Source organism: Mustela nigripes, chromosome 7 (assembly GCF_022355385.1).
Source record: "Mustela nigripes isolate SB6536 chromosome 7, MUSNIG.SB6536, whole genome shotgun sequence".
Lineage (NCBI taxonomy): Eukaryota > Metazoa > Chordata > Mammalia > Carnivora > Mustelidae > Mustela > Mustela nigripes.
The window spans coordinates 124,684,894-124,712,205 of record NC_081563.1 but is presented as its reverse complement, the minus strand read 5'-3'; the positions used below and the strand labels follow the sequence as shown (position 1 = coordinate 124,712,205).

The window sequence follows — 27,312 nt, the reverse complement described above, 5'->3', positions numbered from 1 at the left end:
GTGAACAGGTGCATGTCAGCGAGCGTGTCTACATGAATGCGATGCGCACGTATGTACTTGTGTGTGACCGTGTCTGTGGACAAGCGTGTGCACACACGCGCATCTTCAAATATTCCACAAATAAGACTTCCTGGCACCACAACACAGCGTCACAGAAACACACACATGCACACACACTTTCTTTTTTCAGGGGATCATATTTTCAATCATTTCCTAAGGCTCAGTCCATAGAGAAATAGGGGCGAGGGTCGGGCCCATGGAGCTGAGCTGATCCGGGGAAGCCCCCGTACCACCTGTTTCCCTGGGGCGAACCACGGCTGGAGCAATTTCACAGTTCATCATCCGTTATGAGGCGAAAATAGTCCTTCCCCTCCCAGCAAGTTAAATAAATTGCCCAGACTATGAAGGGCTAGTCTGCCCACACCCCTACGGGGAATGCACGACACAGGACATCTGGCTATGGGTCCCCTTCCCCATCCGGCCACGTCTCTAAATATGAAGACATCTGTGCAAATACCTTGAATTCTTTTTTTTTTTTTTTTAACTTATTGCAGCATAGGGTAACCAGCAGAAAGTCCTAAGTATACAGCTCAAGGAGGAATCCTCACAAAGCAGACAGACGTATGGAAATAGCATCAAATAAAGAAGAAAACCGTATGAGCACCTCCAAAGCCCCTCCCGACTCCTCATGACCCACGCCCCAACCAGGGCAAACACGAGTCAGATTTTTTACCACCATAGATTCATTTCACCTGTTCATGTGCTTGAAGTAAATGGAATCGTCCAGAATGTTCTGTCTGGGGTTGACTTCTTCCCCCCACCCGAGGGTCTGTGAGATTCATCAGTCCATCATCCCTTCTCGTTGCTGCGCACTATCCCACGGCGCCAGACTCTCCGGCCATCATTCGTCTGTCTGCTGTGCGTGGGCATTTGGGTTCTGTGCTTCCGGTTTTGTGCTTTTATGAAAGGGGCCACTGTGAACGTTCTTATGCATGTCTTTTGGTGAACAGATGAATGCGTTTCTGTTGAATGAACACCCAGGAATTGGGTGGCAGGGTCACGGAGCTTTAGACGCTGAGAAAAGCTTTTCCAAAGTGGCTGTGCCAATTTACACAACAACGTATGAAGACATTCTGGCGAACTGGGTATTTCTGTCTTTCCGTTTTCTACATTTGGTGGCATGGGGGGGGATATTTAATAAATTCAAAATGCCCCCTCAGGCCTTCTGCCAGCCGGCTCGTGTTGCGGTCTCGGGCGAGCGTTTATGAAGGCCTGCAGCTAGCTCAGAACTGCCCACATGAAGGCATCACGCAGACACCACCTCTAGCCACAAGCCGCCCTCCCTGAGGACCGTCCCAGCCCGGTTAACAGCCAGAAGAAGCCCGGATCAGCTTCCAAGGCCTGTGCTGTTACAGAGAACTCTGCGGTTTCCTCAAGGGGTCAACAGACCAGCCCACCTCACAAAGCAGACTGCCACAAGGCCCTCCTCCCCCCTCTCCAGAGCCAACAGTCATTCACACGGCCCACCTCCCGGTCCTCACCCAGCCTGGCCCAGCTCCCCTCGAGGTCATGCACCCCAGCTCCCCCAGGCTCCTGTAAGCCATCCTCCCAATGGCTCAGTAGCCCTGGGCAGTGGTTCAGACTGTGCCATCGGGCAAACAGGTGCATCTCGGGGGCCCGCGGTGCTGGCCTGCGGTGAGATTTCTGTTTCTGTTTACCTGAAGCACAAACCTCATCTTATTCATTCCACCCCAGCCCGATGTAGCAAGCATTCACAGAACGGAGCTACCAAACCTTCTCCTAGTTCCCTCCCTGTTTTGCTTTACTTCTCCAAATTACAAATTCTAAAAACAACAACAACAAAAACTTTACCAAGCTCCTATCATAACCAGCCCTGGCCAAGCTGATTACCTTATATCCACTTAACTAGTCCTCTCAACTAGTCTACACCCCTACAGGGGAACACATGACATAAGACATCTGGACCTAGCCTTCCCCTATGTCTAACTACACTAAAATACTTAACGAAGCTATACCCACTTCTTGACCTACTCAACTGCCAGGAAGGTAGTATCATCCCATTTGACAGTGGTAGAAAGTGCAGCCAGGAGAGGGTGAGCAATGGGGTCAAGGTCATACAGAGAGAACAAGGCAGAAGTATGTAGGGGTCCCATGGACCACAGACCTGCGGCTCCCTCCCATCTGGGTCCCTTGTGCTCCACACTTTCCCAGGAACTGGCAGGACAAAGGATGCCATGCCCAGCAGAGGCGACCACCTCACGCCTGGACTTCTGTTCTCCACCAGAGCCATGAGCTTGGAGTATCTGAGAGACAGAGAAATGGGCTGTCTAGGCCCCAAGAAGGCCTTTTTACGTTAGTGTGACTGAAAGAGGCCTGATAGCCCCTGCTGCTCCTGGGAGCACTGGGCTGAAGGTCCGCCTAGTGGAGGCGGCCGGGAAGGTGTCGCGTTATCTTCAGCGAGCGCACAGTGGGCAAGAGGCATTTTCTACTATCTTTGTTATTTGAAGGGGAACGTTTCTTCGCACATTTTAAAAACAAGGTATTTCCAGTATCGTCTTTTCAATTTCAACCCTTCACACAATTTGATTTGCATCATATAAAATAGTTGATCGGTGGGGCTCCTGGGTGGCTCAGGCAGTTAAACATCAGATTCTTGGTTTCGGCTCAGGTCATGATCTCATGGTCATGAGACTGAGCCCCGTGTCAGGCTCCGTGCACAGCAAGGAGTCTGCTTCAGATTCTCTCTCCCCCTACCTCCTGCTCATTCTCTCTCTCTCCAATAAATAAAATCTTAAAAAAAAAAATAGCTGACTGACTCCCCACCCCCCCCTTGCTGGTATTTCTGATGCCTCATTGACTCTTGTGCCCACCACATCCTGGACGGATGACCTTGGGCAAGTTGTTTTATTTTCTTGCAAATCGGTTTTTTCATCTATAAAATGGATACTTTAATAACACCTCGTGTAACTTTGCCATTTGCCATATATCAGGAACTGTAATAAAAACTTAGGAAATAAATGCATCTTATTTGTTTCTCCCTGCATCACTTTGAGGAACTTCTAAATACAAAATCGAGGTTGGGGAAAGCTGGCTGACTTGTCCAAGGTCACCCAGTCGGGATACGCAAAGACCATGACTGGAGGGGCCCCTGGGTGGCACAGTCGGTTAAGCAACTGTCATCTCTTTATTGTCACCAGGGGTGGGCTGGAACCTCACTCAGAGCCACTGACCTCCATCCGTAAGGCCCCCTCAGCACTGGGGCAACTGAGCTATGTCGGGGAGGTGAGTCTCTGGCATGTTGGACAGACCACTGTCCTTCCTAGAGACTCAGGCCAGGGTGGAGTGGGGGGAGGAAACCAACTCCTTGGCCACTGATTACAACCTAGAAGGTCTCTCCGAACCTGAATTCAGCCCCCATTTACAGATGCAAAAAGGAAAAAAAACAAAACAAAACAATAAACACAGAGAAGAAGAAGGCAAATGACCTACCCAAGGTGAAGGTACATGGTGAAGGAGGCTGAAAAGACCCAGGCTCCCAATTCTCCCAAAGCTAAAGACCCAGCACCACTTTTGAAAGGTCCCACACCTGGCTTCATCTCTACTCCATGATGCTAGCCTTCACGTGGCAATGAACAAATGTTGCTAAAGCAGACGGCTCTCCTACACTCCCCAGCAAAGACCCAGGCCCGGTTGAAGACACGGAGTTCAAGGTGACTGAGAGTGAGACAGGGTGCTGTTTTAAAGAAAATCCTCACAATTACATTTCCAACCCACCGCCCTTCCCTCCCCCAACCCATAAACTTCCTGCATCATCTTCATTGTTCCCATCCCATTTAGAGAGATGGAATGTTTCCAGGGATTCAATTTCTCTCATAATAGTTGGAAGGAAACAAAACTATATGCTGTAAACATGTGCTGCATTTATGGAAAAGACCTTTACTACGGGGGAGGTGGAGCAAACGCAGACCATGGTACCCCTCCCCCACATCCCTCCCCTGACACCTCCATGCCTGCATCCTGGAACATTTAGACATCTCACAGCCAAGAACATAGAGCTTTAAAGTGAATATATTTTTAGCCCCTGGAATGCAAAATGAAGCTCTGTGAGGTGTAAGAACCAACTCTTTCTCAGCAGTTTTCTCTCAATGAAAACAAGAGCGGCTCGTCCATTTTTCTAAGCACGTGTGTAGGACTGATGAGGGAAAGCTCATTACTTCCGTCTGACATATACTCAATTCTCTCCATACACAGAGGATGGGGTTTTTTTTTTTCCCTCCTTGCATTTTATTCTCCAGCTGCGAAATGATATTAAATTTCATCAGATTTGAACAAAATCTATGGTCTTGAAACTGTTTCCTTCAAGACCCCCTCATATTTATTCAGAATTCATGAATCATGTTCGGATAACACAACCATAATTATTTTTAAAGTGTGATGTTTGTGGCTTTAATAGGAAATGCTTGCAAAAGGCCTTTTCTCTTTGATTGTTTGTAATCTTAGCAGTAATCACTGCCATTCCCTTCTCGGCACCACAGCCAGCGAAACACAATTTCATTTTAATATGAATCGCGAGCTCTTCACCCAGGTTTTAATTAAAGCAATAAAAGCCGTGTCGTCCCTACCCTTTATGATGTACACAGACTCAGAGGCCAGAGTTACTAAGCCCAGAATCTTCTACTGCAGCAAGGACAGGAGGGCCTCCTGCCTCCCGATGCATTTACTGTTTGTACATTTATTCCCAGTGCATCGTTTCGTAACGACTCAACCACCCGTCTCTCTCTGTCTGCTCTGCAGTTTTCTCGTCTGTAAGATGGGATAGCAGCAGTACTTACTGGACACAGTTCATGGGAAACATTTAGCTCTAGTGTCTGAGCCCAAGGAAGTGCACTGCACATGTCCCTATTATCAGCATCATCGGTACTAGTATCTGGGCTGGGAAAATCCAACAGACCATCTGCCCTCATAATTCACCTGAGGACTAGGCTGGGATAGATACCAACCCAGGTGAAGGAAATGGAGCAGATGGAACCTGGAACTCAGAGCTCTGGGCTTTTCCCCACTCCAGGCATCCTACACGGTCCCTGGCTGGAAGGACGCTGTACCCTCAAGGCATGAGGACGGTGCCTGGGAACTGCACCTGTGACTCTGACCAGCTCTGGCCTTCAGGGTTCCTGCTTGTACCCTCCACGCAGCCTAGGAGTGTGCCTGATCCAATGGTAAGAAAAATGGACCAGGTATCCCTGGGGATCTATGAAGGAAATTCTCTTTTCCATGCCTGTCCATGTGCGCAGTTTCCATAACACACACATACAATACACACATACACATAAACATGCACACACACAACGTACAAAGCCACTATTAGTATTTCCCATATATCCCTCCAGAGTTGCTTTCATCAAACACAAGCACCTAGAAAGAAAGTCTCACTACCTTTTTTCACAAATGGTAACCTACTATTATTTGTTAATCACCCTGCCTTTTTCAATAAACAGCGTATCTAAAGAACTTCCCTATCTTTCCAGTTTCTTCATTTTTCTTTAGAGCCCCAAATAGTCCACTTGATAAATGTACATAATGTATTTAACTAGTCCCACATTGTTACATATTTGGGCTGTTGCCAATTCTTCGTCATTATGCCAATACCAAGACCAGTAATCTTGAAGACACCATTTCTCAGGCAAGCAAATGTATCTTTTGGGTATGCTTCCAAAAGGGAAATTGCTGGGTTAAAGATCAATGCATTTGTAATTTTGATAGATGTTGCCAGCTTGCTCTCCATAGAGTTACAGCAATTTACTCTCCCTTCAAGCACTGTATGAAAGTGCCTCTTTCCCCACAGGGGCTCTAACAGAGTCAATTGTCAAACCTTTGCATTTTTGTCAGTCTAAGAGGTGAGAAATGGTAGTTTTGTTTCTTTTAGGAACTGATTTTTGCATCTTTTCAAAAACTTAAAATCCATTTGCATTTCCTGTACTGAAACCTTATTGATTCATATCTCCCACATGTTTTTCTACCAGGGTTTTGAATTGATTTCTGGGAACTTTAAAAAAAAAATGTATTAACATATAATGAGTTATCCGTGTCAGGGGTACAAGTGTGTAATTCATCAGTCTTACACAACTCACAGCACTCATCATAGCACATACCCTCCCCAATGTCTATCACCCAACCACCTCATCCCTGGCACTCCCCTACACTCTAGAAACCCTCAGTTTGTTTCCCGAGACTGAGAGTTTCTTATGGTCTGTCTCCCTCTCTGAGTTCATCCCGTTTCATTTTTTCCTCTCTTCCTCCATGAACGTCTGCCTTGTTTCTCAAATTCCACGTTATCAGGGAGATCATATAATTGTCTTTCTCTGGTTGACTTATTTCACTTAGCATAATACCCTCTAGTTCCATCCACATGGTTGCAAATGGCAAGAATTCATTTTTTTGATGGCTGCATAATATTCTGTTGTATGTATATACACCATATCTTCTTTATCTGTTCATTGGTTGATGGACATCTGGGCTCTTTTCATAGTTTGGCTATTGTGGACATTGCTGCTATAAACATTGGGGTGCACGTGTCCCTTCAGATCACTACATTTGTATCTTTGGGGTAAATACCCAGTACTGCAATTGCTGGGTCGTAGGGTAGCTCTACTGTCTACTTTTTGAAGAACCTCCATACTGCTTTCCAGAGTGGCTGCACCAGCTTGCATTTCCACCAACTGTGTAGAAGGGTTCCTCTTTCTCCGCATCTTCGCCAACATCTGTCATTTCCAGACTTGTTAATTTTAGTCATTCTGACTGCTGTAAGGTGGTATCTCACTGTGGTTTTGATCTGTATTTCCCTGATGCCAAGTGATGTTGAACACTTTTTTGTGTACCTGTTGGTCATTTGGATGTCTTCTTTGCAGAAAGGTCAGGTCATATCATCTGCCCATTTCCTGATTGGATTATTTGTTCTTTGGGTGTTGAGTTGGTAAGTTCTTTATAGATCAGGGATATGAGCTCTTCTTTGTCTGACATGTCATTTGCAAATATCTTCCCCCATTCTGCCGGTTGTCTTTTGGTTTTGTTGGCTGTTTCCTCTGCTGTGCAAAAGCTTTTTATCTTGATGAAATCCCAATAGTTCATTTTTGTTCTTGCTTCTCTTGCCTTTGGTGATGTGTCCAGGAAGAAGCTACTGCAGCTGAGGTCAAAGAGGTTGCCACCTGTGTTCCTCTAGGATTTTGATGGATTCCTGTCTCACATTTACGTCTCCAGTGAGAATTTACATTTAAATCCTCTGGTGAGGATTTGCCAGGCAGGTATACTCTGGGAACTCTTTATATATTTGGGAGATTAATCCTTTGACTATATTGTGAGTTGAAAATAATTTGGCACAATTTTTCATTTGTCTTTTGACTTTACTTATGCTGTTTTAGCCATACAAAAGTTGTTTTTCTTTTTTATTTGTGGTCAAATTTTTAAGCCTTTTCTTCTAAGACTTGGAGTCATAGAAATATCTTTTCCACTGTAAAGCTGTAAAGTATACCTTAAAGTTTTTTCTGCTGCCTTTGTGCCATGAGTACATACAAATCTCTGATTTGTATAAAAGTTATCTTTTGAAAGGGAAGAAGCTGTGGACCCAGGATCATTTTCCCCAAAATCCCTTACCTCCATCTAAGACTCCGTGTTCTCCTCTTACTTCTCTGGTCACTGCTTCTCAACCTATTTCAAGGTCTTCTCCTACACTTTGCTTTCAGATATTGGAGCTCAACATTTAAGCTCCTTGGTCTTCTCCTCACTCTTCTCTCTCTCTGTCTTTGCAAATTTCCTCCTCACAGGGTTTTAATAGCATGGGCGAAGAACTTCCAAGTTGACTTCCCCAAGGAGTTCTAGCCATCTCCCTACTTGATCATCTCCACTTGTATGAGCATCTCAAATGTAACATGTCCAAGTCTAACCTCATCAAATCTGCACTTCCCCAGGCCTTTCCCAGCTTAGAAAACGGATACCACCATGCTGGAGAAAGGGCTATGCGGGAAGCCTCAGAGTCAACCTTGACTCCTTCATTTCTCTTTCACCCAAGATCTATCCATTGGCAAGACCTACTAACTTTATTTTCAAAACATATCTTAGATCCAACCACTTCTTTCCTTCTCCTCTGCCTCTACCACAGTAGAGGATATACCATTCTTCACTTACCCTCCCATGTGGCCCACCTGTATCTGCTCTTGCCATTAAGAGCTTTTAAAGCTGTACTATTTGATCATGTTATTCAATCTCAATCTCTTTCTCACTAACAAAGCCCAGTGACTTGCTGTGACTAATAGAATGTGTTGGAAATAGTCATGTGCCGGCTTTCTCCCTCCCTCTTTCCCTCTCTCTCTCTCTCTCTCTCACACACACACACACACACACACACACACACCCTTTCAATAATTCTTAGGATAAAGTCAGAAATCTTTAGCGGAAGCCATATTTACAACTATGAGAGCAGGACATTCTACCTACATCCAGGAAGGGTAGACTAAGGAGCTGACATCCGCAGTGCCCCTGAAGGGACAAATGGCATTTGTTGGGTGAAAATGGTTAGGAATTCCTATCAGAAGAAACAGTGCATGCAAAGGCACAAAGTTATAAATGAGCACAAGAGGTGACAAGAGAGTCATCTGTGTAACCAAAGCATTATTTAGGACAAGAAAAACATGGAAATAAGTCCCAGCTAGTTTTATGGAATGCTGGAAGTTCATACAGTATCTTAGGTTACATTCTCTTGAAGTAGAGCCTGAGATTGGGGTTCCTATGACACTGACATTCCCCTTGAGAAGTGACTCCAAAGGGAAGGGAGGGCATCAGGACAGGGCAGGGGAAGGAGCTGAGCAGGGAAGCCATGTCAGCCGGAGCTCCGCGGGGATCTGCAGAATTGCTCCTGGCTTGAGACCAGACGCCCACCTGGCCTTCTAGACCATCCCCCACACTCCTCCCCATTCAGGGTTCTCATTTGGCAGAGGCTAATCCTCCAGAGAAGGGGCAGCTGTGAATAGTTAGCAGCCGGCACTCACAGCAGCTGGAGAACGGGTGTCCCGGCCTGGTGATGGGAATCCACACCACTCCTCTCAGGTACTTAAAATACTCTGGGCGGCAAACGTTACTTCTCCCAACTGACGGAACATTGCCACCCCTTGCTCAGGGTTATAGAGGGCATCTGGCTGGGATATGCAAGAGCTGATTTGAATCCAAGTCTGCTGAGCCCACAGCCTTGTTCCTTTCCTCTTCAGCCTCATCCCCGCAAGAAGGAGACTCTTCCCAGGGTCACATAACTGGGAAATATCGTCCTTGTGACTCCTAGCGAGGATCTGTTCTCAACCGGGGGCAGAGGGAGCTTATCTCTACAAGGCCCCCCATCTCCCAGAAGCTGCCGATGGGCCAGAAGCCATGCCTGAGAATTGCATCTCGGTCTCAGACCACCCAGAGGAGTCTGGTACAAAAGGAAACACAGGGTCCAGGGAGGGGGGAAAGGGGATACTGTGTGAAAGCTAAGGCAACCAGGCAGGAATTTTGTGGAAACTTGTAAAAACCAAACAATAAAGTATGCATTTGCAAAAGAAACTGCAAGCCCATAGAGCTGGTTTGAAAGTTAACAGGGGGTGCAGTTGGCTGTTACAGACCCCACAGGGAACTGTGTCTCTACTGCCATTTCTAGATAAAAAAGATGGGGTTTCAAGAGAAGGTTACATTAAAGAGCAGGTTCTTAATACAATGAAATGGTATGTTCTAGAAGCACATCTTCCAGAAATGGCTTCCTGCTTACATCAAGAGCCTTGCACATAATAGGTACCCAATAAACATTTGCTCAATGCATTTTATGCCACTTAGACTCTTTGTACTCTGAGGCTGTCTGGGGGGCTCAGTTAAGCATCTGACTCTTGATTTCAGCTCAGGTCTTGATTTCAGGATAGTAGGTTCAAGCCCTACGTTGGGCTCCAGGCTGGGCAAGGAGCCTACTTAAAAAAAAAAAAAAAAAAAAAAACATATAGCGTGTTTGTACTCTGAATCCTCTGTTGGTGAGGAGACCGTCATTTTGCCTGGATGTTTATGTCAGCCCCCCAGGAACTTGAACGATACAATCCCTGCAGTTGGTGGGGGAGCACAACATGACAGGGCGTTCGTGTGTGTATCCACTTGATACACATTGAGGGGGGCCGGGAGGGGTTTAGACAAGTACTTCAGGGAAAAGACTGGAAGAAAATACTAAGAAGTAGGGATCCTGGAGCCCCCCAAGCCACTAGGGGCTGTATGACCTGGATGAGTCTGTTATTCTTCAGTAAAATCAGCATGAACAACATCCCGTGTTCCCATGGGTTTGTTAAAAGACCACAATACCTGGCAGTTCCTCATATCAACAGGTGGGGTCTACTTCCCCATGCTTGAGTCTACACTGGCTCTCTGACTTGCTTTGAGTGACAGAATGTGCTGGGAGTACTCATGTGCCAGTTCTAAGCTTAGACCTCAACAGGTCTTGCAACTGTTGTCCTTGCTGCTCTGGGAACCCACTCCTACCACATGAACCACCTCAGGCTAGCCTGCTGGGGGACAAGAGACTGTCTGGAAGAGAAGTGAGTCCCCATGCCAACCATCCCACAGCTGACCCGGCAGCTTACAGTGGCCGCTTACAGGGGTCCTAGCTGCGGCCAGAAGAGCCACCCAGCTTAAGCCAACCAAACCACCAACCCATGGAATTTTGAACTATGTAAATATTTGTTGTTTTAAGATGTTAACTTTTGACTTGCTTAGGGTTTTTTTTTTAAGATTTTATTTATTTTGTTTATTTATTTATTTGAGAGAGAGAGAGAGAGAGAGAGAGCAAGCATGAGCAGAGCAGGGGCAGAGGGAGAGGGAGAGACAGAATCTCAGGCAGACTCTGTGCTGGGTACAGAGTCCAATGCAGGGCTCAATCTCAGGACTCTGAGATCATGACGCAAGCCCAAATCAGCAATCCAATGCCCAACTGACTGATCAACCCAGGAGCCCCTTGACATGCTTCATATGCAACGAAAGCCAACTGGCACCCTGTAGGAAGTCTAGATTGCAATTGCTAAATCTGCTCCCATCAAGGCTGGCTCCTGCCGCCAGGTGGCTGGTCAATCACAGGGAACCCTGATGTTTTCTCTATGAAGCGCTAAGTTAGGGAGACTCCAAGTGACAGCACAAGAGACTTGGATTCCCGTGGAGGAATCCAACTGCCTCATTTCACTGCCAGGGAAACTGAAGTCCAGAAAAGAGAAGGGGCCACAAGACCCATCACATAAGTCGTTCCCGAGTGCCTTTTACATGTCAGGCTTTGTAACACACTGGAAGCTACAACAGTGAATGAGGGTCCAGATCCTGCTCTCATGGAAGTCACAGGCTAGTGTGGAAATCAGATGCCAGCCAAGTCGTCACACAGATAAGCAGTAACAGATGCCACGGATTAAAAAGACACAGTGTATGAGAGAGAATCAAGGGGAGGGGACCTAATTTGGATTTCAGGGTCATGAACAGCTCTCTGACAAAGGGACACTTGGCTGAAGGAAGTTGGTGGCAGGCTTGAGGCAGGAATGGAGCAAAGTAATATGTGGAGCTCTGAGCCCCAGCTGTCCCCTCCCTGAATGAGCCACTCAACATCCTCCAGCCTCAGCTTCCTCGTCTATAAAATGGGATTAATGACAACCTACTACTTCTCAGGACTGGTGAAGTTCAGCTGAAGTAGCCACTGAGGAAAAGGCTTTGCGGCAGTGATGACGCGCTGGGTGGCGGGCAAGGGCGCTCCTGCGAGCAGCCTGTGGGAACGTTTTGCCCTGCATCTCTTCTGTAAAGGACTGTGGGCCCACAGGGAGCACCCCGAGCCCCACCTTCCCTTCCCATGGGAGGATGGTGGCCACACTGTCCATCAGGGTTTTAGCCATGCCGATTCCACCTGCCAGAGTTCTGAGAGCCAGGCTCAGCCCGCTAACAAAATGCACTTTAAACGCAGCGAAAGGGCTCAGATGAGATGCTCGGGAGCGGGGAAGCTCTGGTCTTTCGAGACCCCCCCATGTCCAAGCTGATTACGGACAATTAAATGACTTCAGGGGCTTCTTCCAAAATGAGCATTTCCAGGAGCTGGAGTCTTGCCCACCAGAGTGTCTTTCAGGCCGGCACGAGTCAGTGCCATATAAAGGCAGGCTTGCCCCAGCATTGTGATGCTCACACGGTCACAGGCCAGCCAAGGGGCATGGACGGGATGGCGGCCCCAGCACAAGCACCCCTGCAGCAGCGGGGGAGGGAGGTGCAGTGCCCCACGGCAGAGTTCACTCCCCCGCACTGAGTACGGGATCCTCCCTCACTGGCAGTGCACCCTAAAAGCCACAGGCCCATGCCTTACTCATCTAGGTCCACCACTGGGGTTGTCTCACAGGAGGGCACACATAAATGTGTGTGAATTCATAGCATTCTGATTCCCCAGCTGGAAAATGGGGGCCCAGCCACCCGACTTGGACTGCCACAACCATCACGACTGCACAGAGGATGGAGGTCAGCTCCAGGGACGGGCTCGTCTAGCTCCCCAAGTTTCTCTGCACCCTGAGGTGCTGCCACCCTGTCGGCACCACTGCCTTAACGAACCGTCCTCCAAATTCCACAGCGTGCAGTGAGGACCCTCCCCGGCACCCCAGCCTGCAGTAAGGGTGCTACCAACTTTTGGAGACCAGGCTCTCAGTGGAAACTCAGATTCTAGCTGGCATCTGGAACTCGCAGAGGGCTAGGGACCAGGATAGCCCTGCAGAGGGATGACTCTGTCTCCTTCCCAGGGAGGACCACACAGGAAGCCTCTGCTCTCCCCCCCGTATGTCACATCCACAATACTCCCCAGTGGGACCACACAACGCTAGGTGGGCCGGAGAACTCCGTGTGCCTTCGCATGGCCATGTGTGCCTCCCTGCCAGCGTCGATCCCGTGGGTGCTATGTGGTGGCAAGGGGCAGAGAGTACCAGGGAGCATGTGACATCTCTACTCGCTGCTGCTGAAAATTTCTCCTCTGTCCATGGGAAATGTGGACAATACATGTGCAGTTTCGCCAAGTTTTCAATGGTGCCCATTTTAAGCCAACCATAGCCAGGTAGGTGATTTACTGAAAACACCGTGGTCCCTGTTGGATTCGTCACTCTTAAAGGGATACTTGGTGTTCTTGATCCTTGTGAGACAGGACAGTGGTGGCCCTGCCGCACTGCTCTGCCCCACCCTGGGCCCACCTTGCAGCCGCTCAGCTCTGGCCAGCTCCAGGCTGGACCCCCACACAGGGAGGATGGTGCACCCACCTGGCTGGTCGATAGCAGCTCTGGGTTCCCGTCACTCATCCCCACGTAGGCACTGTCACCATCAAACTAGAACAGAGAAAGAAAGAGAAGTCGGTCTGAATACGATATTTTCCAGAAAGCCCCAGGAGACATCCAAGGAGGTCAGGAGACTGAATGCACGGAGGGGAAAGGTCTGTGGGGCCTGGGGAAGCCAAGCTCAAGGCCATGATGCCCAAACCCCATTTCAGCAGAATTCTCTCTAGGGTGAAAAGAGCAGCCCCTGTTCTGTGGCCCCCGTGGGCTTGGATTGGCACCATTCATCACAGAATGAAGAGAGGAAAACCTTTCTGCCCTTAATGCCTTGTCCAGAGATGCGAGAGATGGCCCTTGTCAGATACTGAGGCTCCCCATCCCTGGAAGTATGCAAATCTCTCTCTTGGCCAAAAGGACATCAGACTATCAACTGGAGCTAGGATTCCACATGATGGAGGGAGGCTGAGATCTTCAGAGTCCTGCCCCAGACATGCCCTCCAGGTCTTACCATCCTAAGAAGCTTGGGCCTCCTGCCACCTCCAAATTTTCCCCTTAGGCCACCTCTGGCCACAGGCAGTGAGGGCTGTGGTAGAAACCATGCACAGAAACTACAATCCTGTGTTCTGATAAGCTGCCAAGTCTGGATGCAGGGAGATCTTCCTGCAGTAGGAAGCAGGCGTCATGGGGGAAGTATGGGCTCTGGGTTCGCTGGCTTTTTTTCCACGATGTGCATTCTTGAGCTGGTGTCTGAATTTCTGAGGCTCCTCATCTGTTGAATGAGGATAATGATAGTGGTCCCCTCTCCACGGGGTATTGTACCAAAACATGGAGAGCACTTAGCTCATTTCCAGTAAGTTACCTTCCCTTGAGACAGGTGTCTTGGATCAGGTTCCCTAAATGCAGAGCATGGGACCAGGATTCAAATGCATGTGAGTTTTTGGGAAGTGCTCTTCGGGAAATTCTGTAAGGGAGGGAGGAAAGCAGGACAGGGCAGTGGAAGTCGTTCAGCAAAGATGATCTCAGCTGGAGACCTGCAGCAGCCTGGTCCCATGAGGAGCCATAGGGCATGAATCGCCCCATGGAGTTCCGTCAGTCACTGGCTGCAGGCTGCCCTTAGGGGGCAAGGGGAGGCATAACCTTCTGAGCAGGGCAGCCCCCGTTTGGCCAGGGACAGTTCCCCAGAGAACCGTGCCAGCTGTGAGCCATTTGCAGCCAGAGCTCCTGACAGATGGAAGCTGGCTGCAGAGGCTAGTAAAGGGATCTGGGTGGGGCCCTGATGGCAGCTGGACATTTTATTTTAATTGAAAATGTAATTTTTTAATTAGGTGATATTCACAGGGTTCAAAATTTCCAACGCATGAAAAGCAACAGCGTGAAAATTCTCCTTCCCACCCACCTCCCGCCACCCCTTGCTCCTCTCCAGAGGCGACCCCTGAGTCTACGGCTTCCTTTGCATCCTTTCGGAACTGATCCACATGTATACATTTGATGGTCGTTTCTTTCACATAAATGACAACATACTCTACACCCTGGTTTGCACCTCATTTTTCTCCTAGCAACATGTCTTGGGAAGTGTTTTATATCAGAACGTGATTCTGTCTCCCGGTACCTGGTATTCCACGGAATGGATGTAACAGATATATTCAACTAGCTAAGCTCACGGGCAATCGAGCTGTTTCTAGGCTTTCCCTATTCCAGCACGGTTCTCGTGAATATTTTAGTACATTCATCATTTTGCCAGGGTGTGAGTTTATCTGTAGGGTTAGTCTGTAGAGTCGCTGGTTTCAGGCATGTGTGCGAGTGAGATTCTGATAGGCATCGCCAAGCACCCTCGCGGAGGCCGTGAAAACCCACCCTGCCATGATTATGCACAAGATGCCAGGGCACCTGGGCGCTCTTCAGGCACAGAGGCTCAGCGCCCAGCCCTGCTACCTCTGCGGGCCACCCCCCAACCCTTCCGGGTTCCCATGCCCTGCTCTACCTTGTTCTTTGGTCCATAGACCCTTTTACCTTCTAGCATTCCACATCATTTACTTATTTTACCATGTTCAGTGCTTGTGGTGGATTTCTCCTATCAAAACGGAGGCTCCTGACGGTCAGGAGTCTTGGGCTCTCTGCCTCCCAAACACCTAGAATAGTGGCTGGCACAAAGCAGATAATCAATAATTGCTTGTTGGCTGAATGAATGAATGAAGCATGATACTATTCACATTATCTTTTACTAGGCCAGTCTTCCCATCAAGGCAGCAGGGTTAATGGGTATACCCAAATGCCTTGCCAGCACAGGGATGGGCAGAGTCCTTCAGTGACTGTCGTATTAACAAAAGAAAAGGTCGCACCATGCCCAGAGTCTAGGCACTGGCCCCCAATGCAAGGGTCATCCAGCACACTGCCTGGAGCTATGCTTTAAGGCTCTGCTCAGAAACCACCTCCTCCAGGAGGCCTGCCAGGCTCTCACCTCCTCTGGCTGTCCTTCTTACAACATAGATTGTCTCCACATCTATCTTCTGCCTCAGAGTGGGAGCAGCATGGAGGCTAGAACTGTGTTCTGGTCATCTCCAAACTGCCTCCCCCTCCAGCATCTGTAACAGGCTGGCATCAGAAACGAGACAAGGAATGGGACAGGGTGCGGAGCTTTCAACAAAAACTCCTGGGTGCTATTTGATGTGTCCCCATGGCCATTTATTCCTTGGAGAAAAGTAAAACCTTTTAAAAAGCCATACATAATTTATATGTTCTTTAAGAAACAATGACTAGAAATGGAGGGGGACTTAGTTTAGCCAGGTGTCTAAAACATTTTATAAGGCAATAGTAATGAAACGGTATGGCACAGGCTAAAAACACAGCCCATGTAACAGCCCATTTATTAAATGCTGGCTAGGATGGAACCACCGTAAAAGGAAGGACCCGGTCTCCTCTCCCTGATGCACATAGCAGGCACTCAACAAATATATGGGGAATGAATGAATATACCCAGCACTAAATAAATACCATAAAATATCTCATTTCATCCTGAAAACAACCCAGCAAAGCAGGTATTATTTTCCTTGTTTAAAACCAAGGAATCAGGTTGAGAGGATTCACAGCTATCCAAAAATCACACACTTAGAGACAGGCTGGGTTTCAGAGTGGGCTGCCTGCTTCTTTGGTCTGGTCTCTCCCACTAGGCCAGAAGCCCCTTAAGAGTGGGGATCAAAGCTTTGCAGCACCCCAATATAGAAGCAACCATTAGCCTGGGGCTGGCACATAGGGAGGGAGGCATTATCCGCGGTGAGCCGTGGGGGATGGCTCTGAGGATACGGGAAAAGAAAACCCTGGATTTTGGGGTGTATAGCCTCGGAGACGCAAGGGGTCTGCCAAAGGGACCACATGAGGTCCCCAGAGCCTGCCTCTAGTGGGTTCAATCATTCAATCATTTATTCAACCAAGAAAAGCTGCCACGTGCCAGAGTAAAGCTTTCTTCTTACCTTCAAGGAGGACCTGAGCAGCTGGCAGAGGTTCCCAAGACCAGGCTTGGGTCAGCCTCTGATGGGTTACCCCAATTGTCTTGCATGGTGCCCTGGGAGCACACTGGGTTTGGGACCTGGCTGCCGGGCAGCCATGAACCTGAGATGGTGGTGGTGGCGGCGGCGGGAGGTGGAGGGAGTCTGTTCTCTGACCTCCTTGGCTCAGGGTTCCACCATATCGGAGTCCTTGCAGGGGAAGGAAGGAGAGAGGGTGACCCCAAGGGTCCCAGGCTTCCCCTGGCTTGGCCCCCAGGGTCCTAAGGCCTGGAGCCTACCTCCTCAGCCCTTTTGGGGAGGTTGTTTTTCTGGGGGAAAGAACTTGCAAGCCAAGGGGAGAAATCACAAATCAGGGCCCCCTCCTCCTCCGCATGCACAACCAAGATCACAAATGCCCACATTTGTACCCACCGCACAGCGAATGCTGGGGGCGGGGTGTGTGTGTGCGGACACAAATGTCTATGTCAAATGCAATGTGCCCAAGCCTGGTGACTACACACACATCACAAACCGGTGGAGGACTGTGACGACACTTCCTCACACACGTACCACACCCACAGGCAACACAAGCCAACACAGAGGTGTCCGTAGCACGAGCCTGAATGTGCACGTGTCGTAGACCCTTTATGTGACGGGTACGCGACGCCCACAGCGTGCACACCGGGCAAGGAAGGGAATACGCTCATCTGCAGCGACGTAAACAGAACTCGCCTGCGTGTACCCACAAACGTGCATGGCGTGAGCGTGTACCGACACACGCAGGAGCTTAAATTTCATGCATATCTCACAATGTATCAGTCCCTCGGCCAAAAATGTATTTTTTCACGCCACGCAACCTTCTGTATCTTTTAAAATTGGGGGTGGGGGTAAAATGCAGGGGGAAAAATGGCCCAAGAATTTCCGTGAAATGCAGGAGAACATCCTCTTACCACTGACTGGAATAGATTAATTTTCCCCATTTCATATTCTAATTATAATTCCTTTCCCCATCGCCATCTTCAGTCCTCATTACAGCTGGAAGATTGTTCTGCAAAAGCCAGACCTTCATCTTCTCTTCCCAAGAGTTTTGTCATGGAAATGAGTTTGGGAATCTGAAAGAACCCACATTTTTGCAAATATCGAATGTGTGGGGATAACCCTTTCATGACGGCCACCAGGAACCCTGCTCACAGAGGCTTCTGAAGGGTCTGTCTCTCCCCCCAAACCATGTGGTCCCCTTCGCAAGAGAGGCTCCTGGGCCCCTACTCCGACAGCCCTCCCAACCTAGATCCCATTTTAACTTTAAGGAAACTTAGCAATAGCCAAGGTGAAAAGGGAGAGCCCTGATCTTAGAATCAGACAATGCCAGTTCCATCAGCACCACCGTGAGCAAGTGCATTAGCTGCTCTATGCCTCGGTTTCCTCATTCTTATGATCCTGAGAGACACTGATTCATAGTAAGTGTAAATTAGGTATCTGGGGGATGGACAAATGAGGTAACTGGATGGGTGAATGGATGGGAGGAGGGAGGGAGTGAAAGATGAGATAGAGGGGTGAATGGATGGATGGATGGATGGGTGACAGATGTATACATGAGCACAGTCTAATGGAAATATAATCCAAGTTACAAATGCAAGCTGCATATGTCATTTTAAATTCCTGTGGCCACAGTTATAAAACCAAATATAAATAAGTGAAATTAATTTTAATTACATATTTTATTTAACCCAATATTTTTAGCATATTATGATTACAACATGTAATCAACAGAAAAACTGTGAATGGGATGGTTTGAAGTCTTTTTTTTTTAATACTGTCTTTGAAATCTGATGTGCATTTTACATTACAGCGTATCTCAGTTTAGAATTAGCCATATTTCAAGTGCTCAAATGTCACATGTGGCTGGTGGTTGACATAGAGAAGGACATAGTTGTAATGGGTAAAATGAGTGGATATATGGTGGGCAGGTGTATGGGAGGGATGGATGGATGAATGATAAATAGGTGCGAGGCGAAGATACGTAGTTTGGAGAATTGAAGGTGATCGATGGACCAGGAGGTAGATCAACAGATGACTCAGTGATTGGACAGCAGATTTAAAAGGTGGGATGGGTGGGGGGTGGGTGCGATGGCTGGATGGATGGAATGGTTGAGTGAGAAAGAAGAATGAAGAGTGAGAATGAAAACCCCAAGTGGGATGCCTGGGTTGATGGAGTGGGTTGCATGGGTGAGTGGGATGGATAAGTGGATGGTTAACTTCTATCTGGTAATTCCTTCTTACTCTACTCATACTTCCCCTGGACAATGTCATGGCCTCTTAGGATTACAATGTATCACTGACTCTCAAATGTTCATCTTCAACCAAATTACATCCAGATTCCAATGTATAGTTTCTCCCTGGACATCTGGTCCATGAGCATCTCAAATTCCACACACCCCACACTGAACTTCTGACATGTGCCTGGATCTGCTCTTCTTCCAGGGGTCCACCATCCTGAGAGAAGATGTCACCTTCTGCACAGGATAGAAGCAGTACCTCCAGGATGACTTTGGACCCCATCTCTCCTATATCCCCTAATCCAAACACCCACAGAGGCTCTGTGCTTAGTTCCCACTCCCCCCAATCCATCCTCCACCCTGGCTATCACTAGTGCTTGGAACAAAACCCTGCAGTGACACCACATCATTGGTTTTGACCCTCCATGACAACTGGCCCTGAGCCTCAGCTCCCAGGGCATCCCTCAAGGTTACAGGAACCTCCAGTGCCCCAGCCTTTACACATATTGTCCTATCATCAGCCTGGAGCACCCTCCTCTTCCCCTCCTCTACCCACTAAAATCCAACTCTCCCTGGTCTTTTTTTTTTTTTTTTCTGGTTGTGTTGCACCCTTAGCAGTCTTGCTTTCTTCTGTTAGATCTGTGTTCTTGGGCCCAACCTTAAACTTCCATCCTAAGTTGGCTCTGGGTTCAATTCAACTTCTATATGTAATGTGATGTCCTGGGCTACACACAGATTCATGAATTAGAGTATTGGTTCCACCCGTAATGGTTGTGAGTGACCTTGAATTTAACCTGTTATTGTTATTATGTGTTAAACTCTTCTCCCCGCATCCGGCTTGGCAACCCTCTCCATCCGGACTAGGTTTCCTAGGTCACTGAGGCTGTCCGTTCTCCCTTCAAATCTCTCCCCTCCCCACCCTGTTGACAGTACACCAGTCCTGCCCTTCCCTTTTGTCGCAAAAGGTGAAATCTCTCAATCCTGTTCAAAGTCAACCCATTCACCTTGACCCCACCCCTCTCATGTCTTCCCCTCATTCACTCATACTCTCCAGCCGGGTCTAGGATCTAATTTAAATATGCAGAAGCAAAATTAAATCAATTCATGCCCTTGTATATCATGTAGTAAACACCTACAATGTGCCAAGTAACACAGTCACAACCACTGGGAATTTATAATAAATAAAACTTGTCATAAGGCACAGAAACATAAAAGCAAAGGGGTTCTGAGGTTATAGAGAGGGCAACTGTTGTTTACAGAACAATATCTCGAGTGTGTATTATGTGCCCGACTTTGTACTGGCATAAGACGTGATGACTCTGACAGTCCCTGCCCTCAAGAAGACCCCAGTTCTATGCAGAAGCTTCAGAAAATAGAATGTTTCCATTCCCCACATTGGAGAAAGACAGGCAGTTCTCTGGCCATAGTCCCGAGATGGGAACGAGTAACTATGAAACTTGTTCAAAACCCATCCCAACTGGTCAGTGACAGCTCCACATTCACTCAAGCCTCTGAAAATCAAATTGATCAATAATAGTCTGACTCCAGTAGCCACGTGCCCACCTCTAGGACTTAGCTAGTCCCAGAGCCTCCTGCTTCTGAAAATCGTCTACTCCGGGACACTGTGCTCCCCCCCGCCCAAATCCTACAAACCTCAGCTGATGCTTGATTTGGAGAGACTAGCTTTGCAAAGTATAGCAATGAATTCAGCATTTCAGACATTAAATAATGGTTTCTTCTTTGACAAATGTGGCAATGGCAGGATAAGGTTACTCCAGGGATGTGGACACAAGGAAGGAAGGCTTCTCAAGAGAGGCATCCTGAAAAGGCAACATGGCAGCTCCAGCATGGAGGGCACACAGGAACTGGCCAGGCAAAGAGTGGGGAACATGGCATTCAAGGCTGCTGTGAGCTCAGGCCAATGAGCAGCTATCGTGTCCCAGACCTCATCCCCAGGCTGTGCCTGGTCATCTCACTGGAACCCTCCCAGAAATGCCAAGGCTGCAGGGCCAGCCCCATTGTAGAGATGAGCAAGGCAAGGCTCAGGGTTGCTGGAGAGCTTGCCCAAATCCACCCAGCCAGTTCTGAACTTGGCCTTAACTCCTGGCACCAAAGAAACAGTTGTGCTGTAGAATCTGCTTGCCCCCACTCTCCGCTCCTTGCACAGAGACACAGATCAAAGACCAAGGATGCACAGCCCCCAGCGCAGCCAGTGGCAGACACTGAGAGATGCACCTCACAGAGATCTAAAGAGGAAACAATCAAAGCAGCATACACTGCGCCTGCCTACCCCCACGTCAGCCGTGAGAACACTCCTTCTATGTGGATCAAAACACGGCTCAAAAGCTAGAGGCAGCGAATGTGGCAGCTGCGCCCTGGGCCCTGCCAAGAGTGCGGTTTTATGTGGCGGTGTCACAGAGAGATGTACATCAGGACCCAGGAGAGGCGGGGGAGGGGCAGAGAGGCGCTGCGCAGGTGAAAGGGGCCCCAGGACAGAGCCTCGGGCACAAGCGCACTTAGAGAAGGATAATGGTTACAAACCCTGGCCCTGATGCCAGGCTCCCTAGGTCCAAATCTCAGCCTTGCTTTTCAAGTTGTGTGACGTTTTAACGAAGTTACTCTTCCTCAGTTTCCTCATCTGGAAAATGGGTCTATCACTTAGATTGACTACATTAACACACAGAAAGTACCGAGAACATCGCCTGGTACACACACAGCAAGCACTCAGTAATTGTTAGCTATTACTTATATAAAGTACAGAACAACCCCAAGAGGCCTCTAGGTCACTATAACTACCCCTCTCCCATCGGTGAGGAAACTGAGTGGGTCTTTATACAACCCTCTGAGGTCTCACACATGGGGAAGACCCCTGATGCCCATGCCTGCCACATATAATTTAAAATAAAATCTGTAAATTGCAATCTTCATGAGTCCAAATGAGAGATTTTCCCCACGATGATGCTTTGTTCCTAAATACCAAATATCAATTTCCCTCCAAAAAAAGCTTTTCTCTTTATTGGTGCACCTGTTTTCCAGCATAATGCATATCCTTTTTCTGCCCCCTGAGAAACCCAGCCCTACGACTGGCCCAGAGTGGTTAAAGGATCTTTCCAAGGTCACACAGCCAGGATGTGGCAGAGCTGAGTCTATAGTCCGGGCTGCTGGTTCCCCAAAGGCCTATACTAGCTTCCCACCCCACCATTTTCCAGCTTTGTAAACCAGAGCAGGTGACCTGACAGCTCTGTGCCTGGGGTCTCATCAGCCAGTAAGGGGGAGCAATGCCTGCCAGGGGAGGGGGGCGGGAGCAGACCTCTTGAGCAAGCCCAGCACTGTGGTTACTGTAGGACCCTCCTCCCCGCTACCAGCAAGAGTTGGTGTGGATGGTGCTGCCTGTTTAAGTCATAAAATACATTGGGAGGGAGTATGAAAAGACAGCGATCGCTACAGCTGCCGTGGCAGAGAGCTACCAGGCACCTGCCTCCTCTGGGAGAGAGGAGTCATTGTCCCCATTTTACAGATGGGGAAGCAGAACCTTCTCAACTGGCTCCAACCATCCTCCTTCCAGACCCGTACTCTCTAACAGGGAGACCCTCAACCACATGTGGCCTCCGAGCATCTACAATGCAGTTAGTCTGAATTAAGGTGTGTGTGAGTATAAAATACTCACCAGGGCTCAAAGACTCAGAACAACAACAAAAGAATGTGAAATTCAGGGGATGCCTGGGTGGCTCCGTGGGTTAAGCCGCTGCCTTCGGCTCAGGTCATGATCCCAGGGCCCTAGGATCAAGCCCCGCATAGGGCTCTCTGCTCAGCAGGGAGCCTGCTTCCCCACCCCCTTACCTGCCTCTCTGCCTACTATGTGATCTCTGTCTATCATTTAAATAAATAGATAAATCTTTAAAAAAATAATCTGAAATTTATGATTACATGCTTAAGTGGTAACATTTTGGATACATGAATTTAACTGAAGTCTATTATTAAAAATTAATGTCACCTGTTTCTTCTTTTTACTTTTTTTAACGTGGCTGCTAGAGAATTTAAAGTTACATATGTGGTCTGTATTCTATTTCTACAGGAGAGCACTGGTTGAGATGCGGTCCCTGGGGAAAAGAATTCTCTGTGATAGATATGGGGAAACGGGAAACCAAGGCGCACAGAGGGGGAGTGATTTGTTCAAGGCGAGAGGTTGGTGCAGAGACACACCACTCACTGGACAGATGTTACTTGAGTTCTAGGTACTGGGATGCAGCAGAGAACAAAATGTGGAGCCACTTCCCAGCCCAGAAGGGACACAGGGAGCATGCAGACTCCTTGTCCACCAAGGGCCCCGCACACAACAGGGTAGCTGCACCTGGCCCCAACCCTCATTTCCCCATAGTGAGCTCTGATCACACAGCTCGGGTGAGCTCCCGCTCCAACCCAGAGCAGAACCACCTCAAACACCCCTGGTGAGTCCCACACAGGCCATTAGCCAGCTGCAGCTGCCAAGAGGAGCCGATGGGCAGGGTAGCCCAGTGGGCAGAGCAGGGCGGCCTGGCAGGCCGGTAGCAGCTTACATACCCTCCAACACTACCGCAGATTTATGGCAAAAATTATCCTCTCTCTCAGCTCCATTTAAAGCCATTTGGAGCTCGCTCCCATCCCCGATTATAAATCTAATTGCACATTCCAAACAGACAAGCGCTCATTAAGCTTTAATTATGCACATGTTGTTTTCAACAAACATTTTCATTTGGCCGCTGCGAGGGGGAATGTTTCCAAGGGGGCTGCAGACGCAGCCTGGGCTGGAGGGAACGGGCTGGGAAGTGGGTCAGGGTGTGGTCCAGTGAGACTGCCCAGGAGCAGGGCGAGGACCCCATCAGATCTGACGCAGGCTTTGGCGGCCGCCCGCCGCGCTTCTGCGGCAGTGGATGCCAGCATGTGTGTTCCCCGCTGGTCTCACCTGCATCCCTAGTGTAGTCTCATCTCAGCTGGCGCCAATGGGCCTCTGTGGGGTGGGAGGAGAGAGGACAGGGACCTACATTCCCAGCTCCGAGCCATAAGCCCTCCCCCACCAGAAGCTGGTGTCTTCAAAGCCTGCAGCTTGTTCCTGCTCCCACCGCCCCCCTCCACCACCACGGCAGTGAAGCAGTCCTTCTCCAGCACAATCTTCCCTTCCCTCATCTGTTCACTCATCTAGTCCTGAGCAGAGACCTGGTTCGGCAGGGAGGGGCCAGTGTGAGGCAGGAAAGACAAGGCTCCTGTCTGGTTCTGCCCAGGACCTTCTCTTCAGGCCCCATCCTTGCCACTAGGGCAAAGTCTTGGAAAGAACTTGAGAACCTGCCCTCTGCCAACCCAACTCTCGTGGTGGCCTCCTGTCCCTCACTCGGACTCCCCTCCTGTACCTCCCTTCTCTTCCCTTTCTTTCCATGCTGCCCCCTCCAGGAAGCCCCTGATGAGAGCTGCCCCTCTGCTTGGGGGGCACCCCGAAAGCATTTATTGTCTGACTCCTCAGATCACCGTGTCCCGCTGTTTCCCCAAAGCGCTCTCTCCTCTGGGGGAAAAGGAGAAGTACCTGTTCGCTCTGTGGCCTTCAACAAGACCTTCCTCTCTCCGGGCTTCACCTCCCTTTTTGTACATGAAGGGGTTGAATGGATGAGGCTCTCTTGAGCCCTTCAGCCGCTTTGCCAGGGTTGGGTTTTGTTTTTGTTTTTTAAGATTATTTATTTGTTTTTAGAGAGAGGGGGAGTATGAGCAGGGGGAGGGTCAGGGAGAGAGGGAGAGAGAAACTCAAGCAGACTCCGCGCTGAGTGCAGAGCCTGGTGCAGGGCTCGATCCCATGAGCCATGAGATCACATCCTGAGTCAAAACCGAGAATTGGATGCTTAACTGACTGAATCACCCGGGCACCCCCATTTGGTCAGTATGAAGTTTTGCTGTTTGTTCCAGAATTAGACCTTCCTCTTCTCACCACAGGAGGGTCCTGAAATCATCAACCCCCACTTCAAATGTTCTGCCACGACCCTACAGAGCAGGGGGAGTTTGCTGAGCACGTCCATGGTGCACAAATGGTGCGCACCCAGAGAGGAGGGGACGAGGATGGTGCAGAACCCCCAAGGCTGCTCCTCAAAGAGGTTCTGGAAATGCAAGCAAGTGGTGGCTTGCACCACTTCAGCATGTGGTGGCTCCCTGTGGCTTTAGGGCAGGGTCCTGGGAACAGGCTCTGAGAGTGAAGGTGGAAGTTCACTGGGTGGGGGATGGGGGTGGGCACTCCAGGAAAGGCGGAAGGCAGGAGGGGCAGAGGGACAAGGTGAGCCATGATGCAGTCACACCAGAGACGGCAGCCTGTCCACAGGACAGCTCTGGAGCCATGTCCCGGACTAAGGCAAGGAGCCACTGCATTCCCGGCCACGGGACCCAGGCTGCCCTGGGGGAAGGGGCTAACCTTGGGAAAGGCCCCCTCCTTCCACCAAAGGCAAGAACCAGGAGGCTCAGCAGCCAGACAACAGCAGCCAACACTCTGACTAGCTGGCAGGATGAGCGTCTCAGATGAGGAGGGATCCGGTGACACAAGAGCATCCACTACCTCTATGATAGTTTTTTTCATTTCAACTAATTGGTGCAACATTTACACGGTGCTTGCATAAGCCAGGCTCTCCTTTAGCCGATCTGTAAATTTTCGCTCACAGAATCTTCTCAATAACCCTGAGGTAAGTTACTACTACTCAGGCTACCATTTTATAGATGAGGAAACTGAGGTAAAGAGTCTTGCCCAAGGCCACCCAACTGGTAGGGGGTAGAGTCAGGACTCAAACCCAGAAGCCCATCGGCAGGGTCGAGGTTCTAACGACTCCCCCATGTCTGTGGTCTGACCCTCTACCCTGCAGAGCTGCGGAGCTGTCCAATTCCCGCCGCCTCCCCAGAGACTGCGGTCAGTGGTGGAGAGCCTCAGGTTGCTGGGACGGCGAGGATTCATGCTTGACAATGATCTATCCTCCGCGGTTGGATAAATGTCCCCAAACCGATTCTTGCCAAAGACAATTAACCCAGGGCCACATGAGGGAGCATCCGGTGGGATTGTGGCATGGGGTGGGGGGTGGGGTGAGCAAGTGCCAGAGACAATGAGCAGCAGATGATTTGGGAGATATTTTCTCCCAGCGCTACAAAACAAGCCCTCAATCATGCCACAAAGGGCTTGCATTGTTGGAAGGGAAATATGTCAACGACAGCGTTCAGCCGTGGGTCGGTTAAAAAAAAAGGGGGGGGGGGGGGAAAGAAAAGAAAAAAAAAAATCTTTTGAAATAGCAATTTGACCTAGAAAGGTTTTCTAGGTCACATGAACTTGGCATTTAGGCATCTAACCCCAAAACCTAACACAGACAAAGTACCAAGTTCACTTCCTTCTGTCAGTCCAGATAACACAGGAAATAATAGATGTAAACACTGCTGCTGTATTGTTAAGTGCTGTCTTAAAACCAGCCTTTGGACTTGGGAGCTGGGGGAACACTGGCTCGCCGCGGCTCTGGAAGCCCACAGACCTGGGCTCGCTCGTGCCCTGTGCGGTCGTGGGGCCAAGGCAAGGGCCTCGCCCAGGGGGATCCTCGAACCCCGCCCCCCGGAAATGGGAATGGAACTGGCGGGTTGGGTGTGCCGCCTCACTGCATGAGGTGGATTCCCGCCCTCCAGCCCTCTGTTCTTGATCATCGAACCTCTAGTCCCCAAGTCTGGGCTCCCCCTGAGGACCCTGCGCACAGGGGCCGGGAGGCCAATGGAAGAACCTTGGTCCTAACAGACCTTTTCCCCCAGAAAACCGAGAGCGAGAACAGCCTACACTCTGAGGCTCAGCACAGGCCAGTGAGTTCTTGTACCGCATCTTCACTTCAGAGCCACCCAGGGTAAGAGAAGTCGGGAGCCTTGGAGACCTTCTCCTTATCCCACGGCGGAAACTGAGGCCCGGGCTGTGAGGTGACCCATAGGGGTCAGCAACAGCATGCTGAGGGTCACCACAGCCACACTGCTAGGTCCCCCGAGCCTGGGTGTCCAAAAGAAGCCAGAGTTAGCCCACTTGCCATCAAAGCTGAAGGTCATGGGGACCAGCCCACCTTCTCCAATCTCTGACCTGGGTACCTGTGCTGTACCCAGCCACGTGCCAGGCTCTAAGAACTGGACACGAATGATCTCCAGGGAAGCCTGGGGTCCAGAGGGAATACGGGCCCCAGCACTTGATGACAC

The 27,312-nt window shown here is 49.3% G+C and overlaps 1 protein-coding gene across 5 annotated transcripts in view; it reads right to left on the bottom strand.

Annotated features, from left to right (window-relative positions):
• The window catches only part of TOX2 (TOX high mobility group box family member 2), a 129,231-nt gene that overhangs the window by 64,876 nt on the left and 37,043 nt on the right, over positions 1-27,312 (bottom strand). For all 5 annotated transcript variants that reach the window (XM_059407048.1, XM_059407050.1, XM_059407045.1 and 2 more), the window contains exon 2: positions 13,332-13,397. In XM_059407048.1, the coding sequence (XP_059263031.1) occupies positions 13,332-13,397 (66 nt within the window). The remainder of the gene's footprint in view (positions 1-13,331; positions 13,398-27,312) is intronic.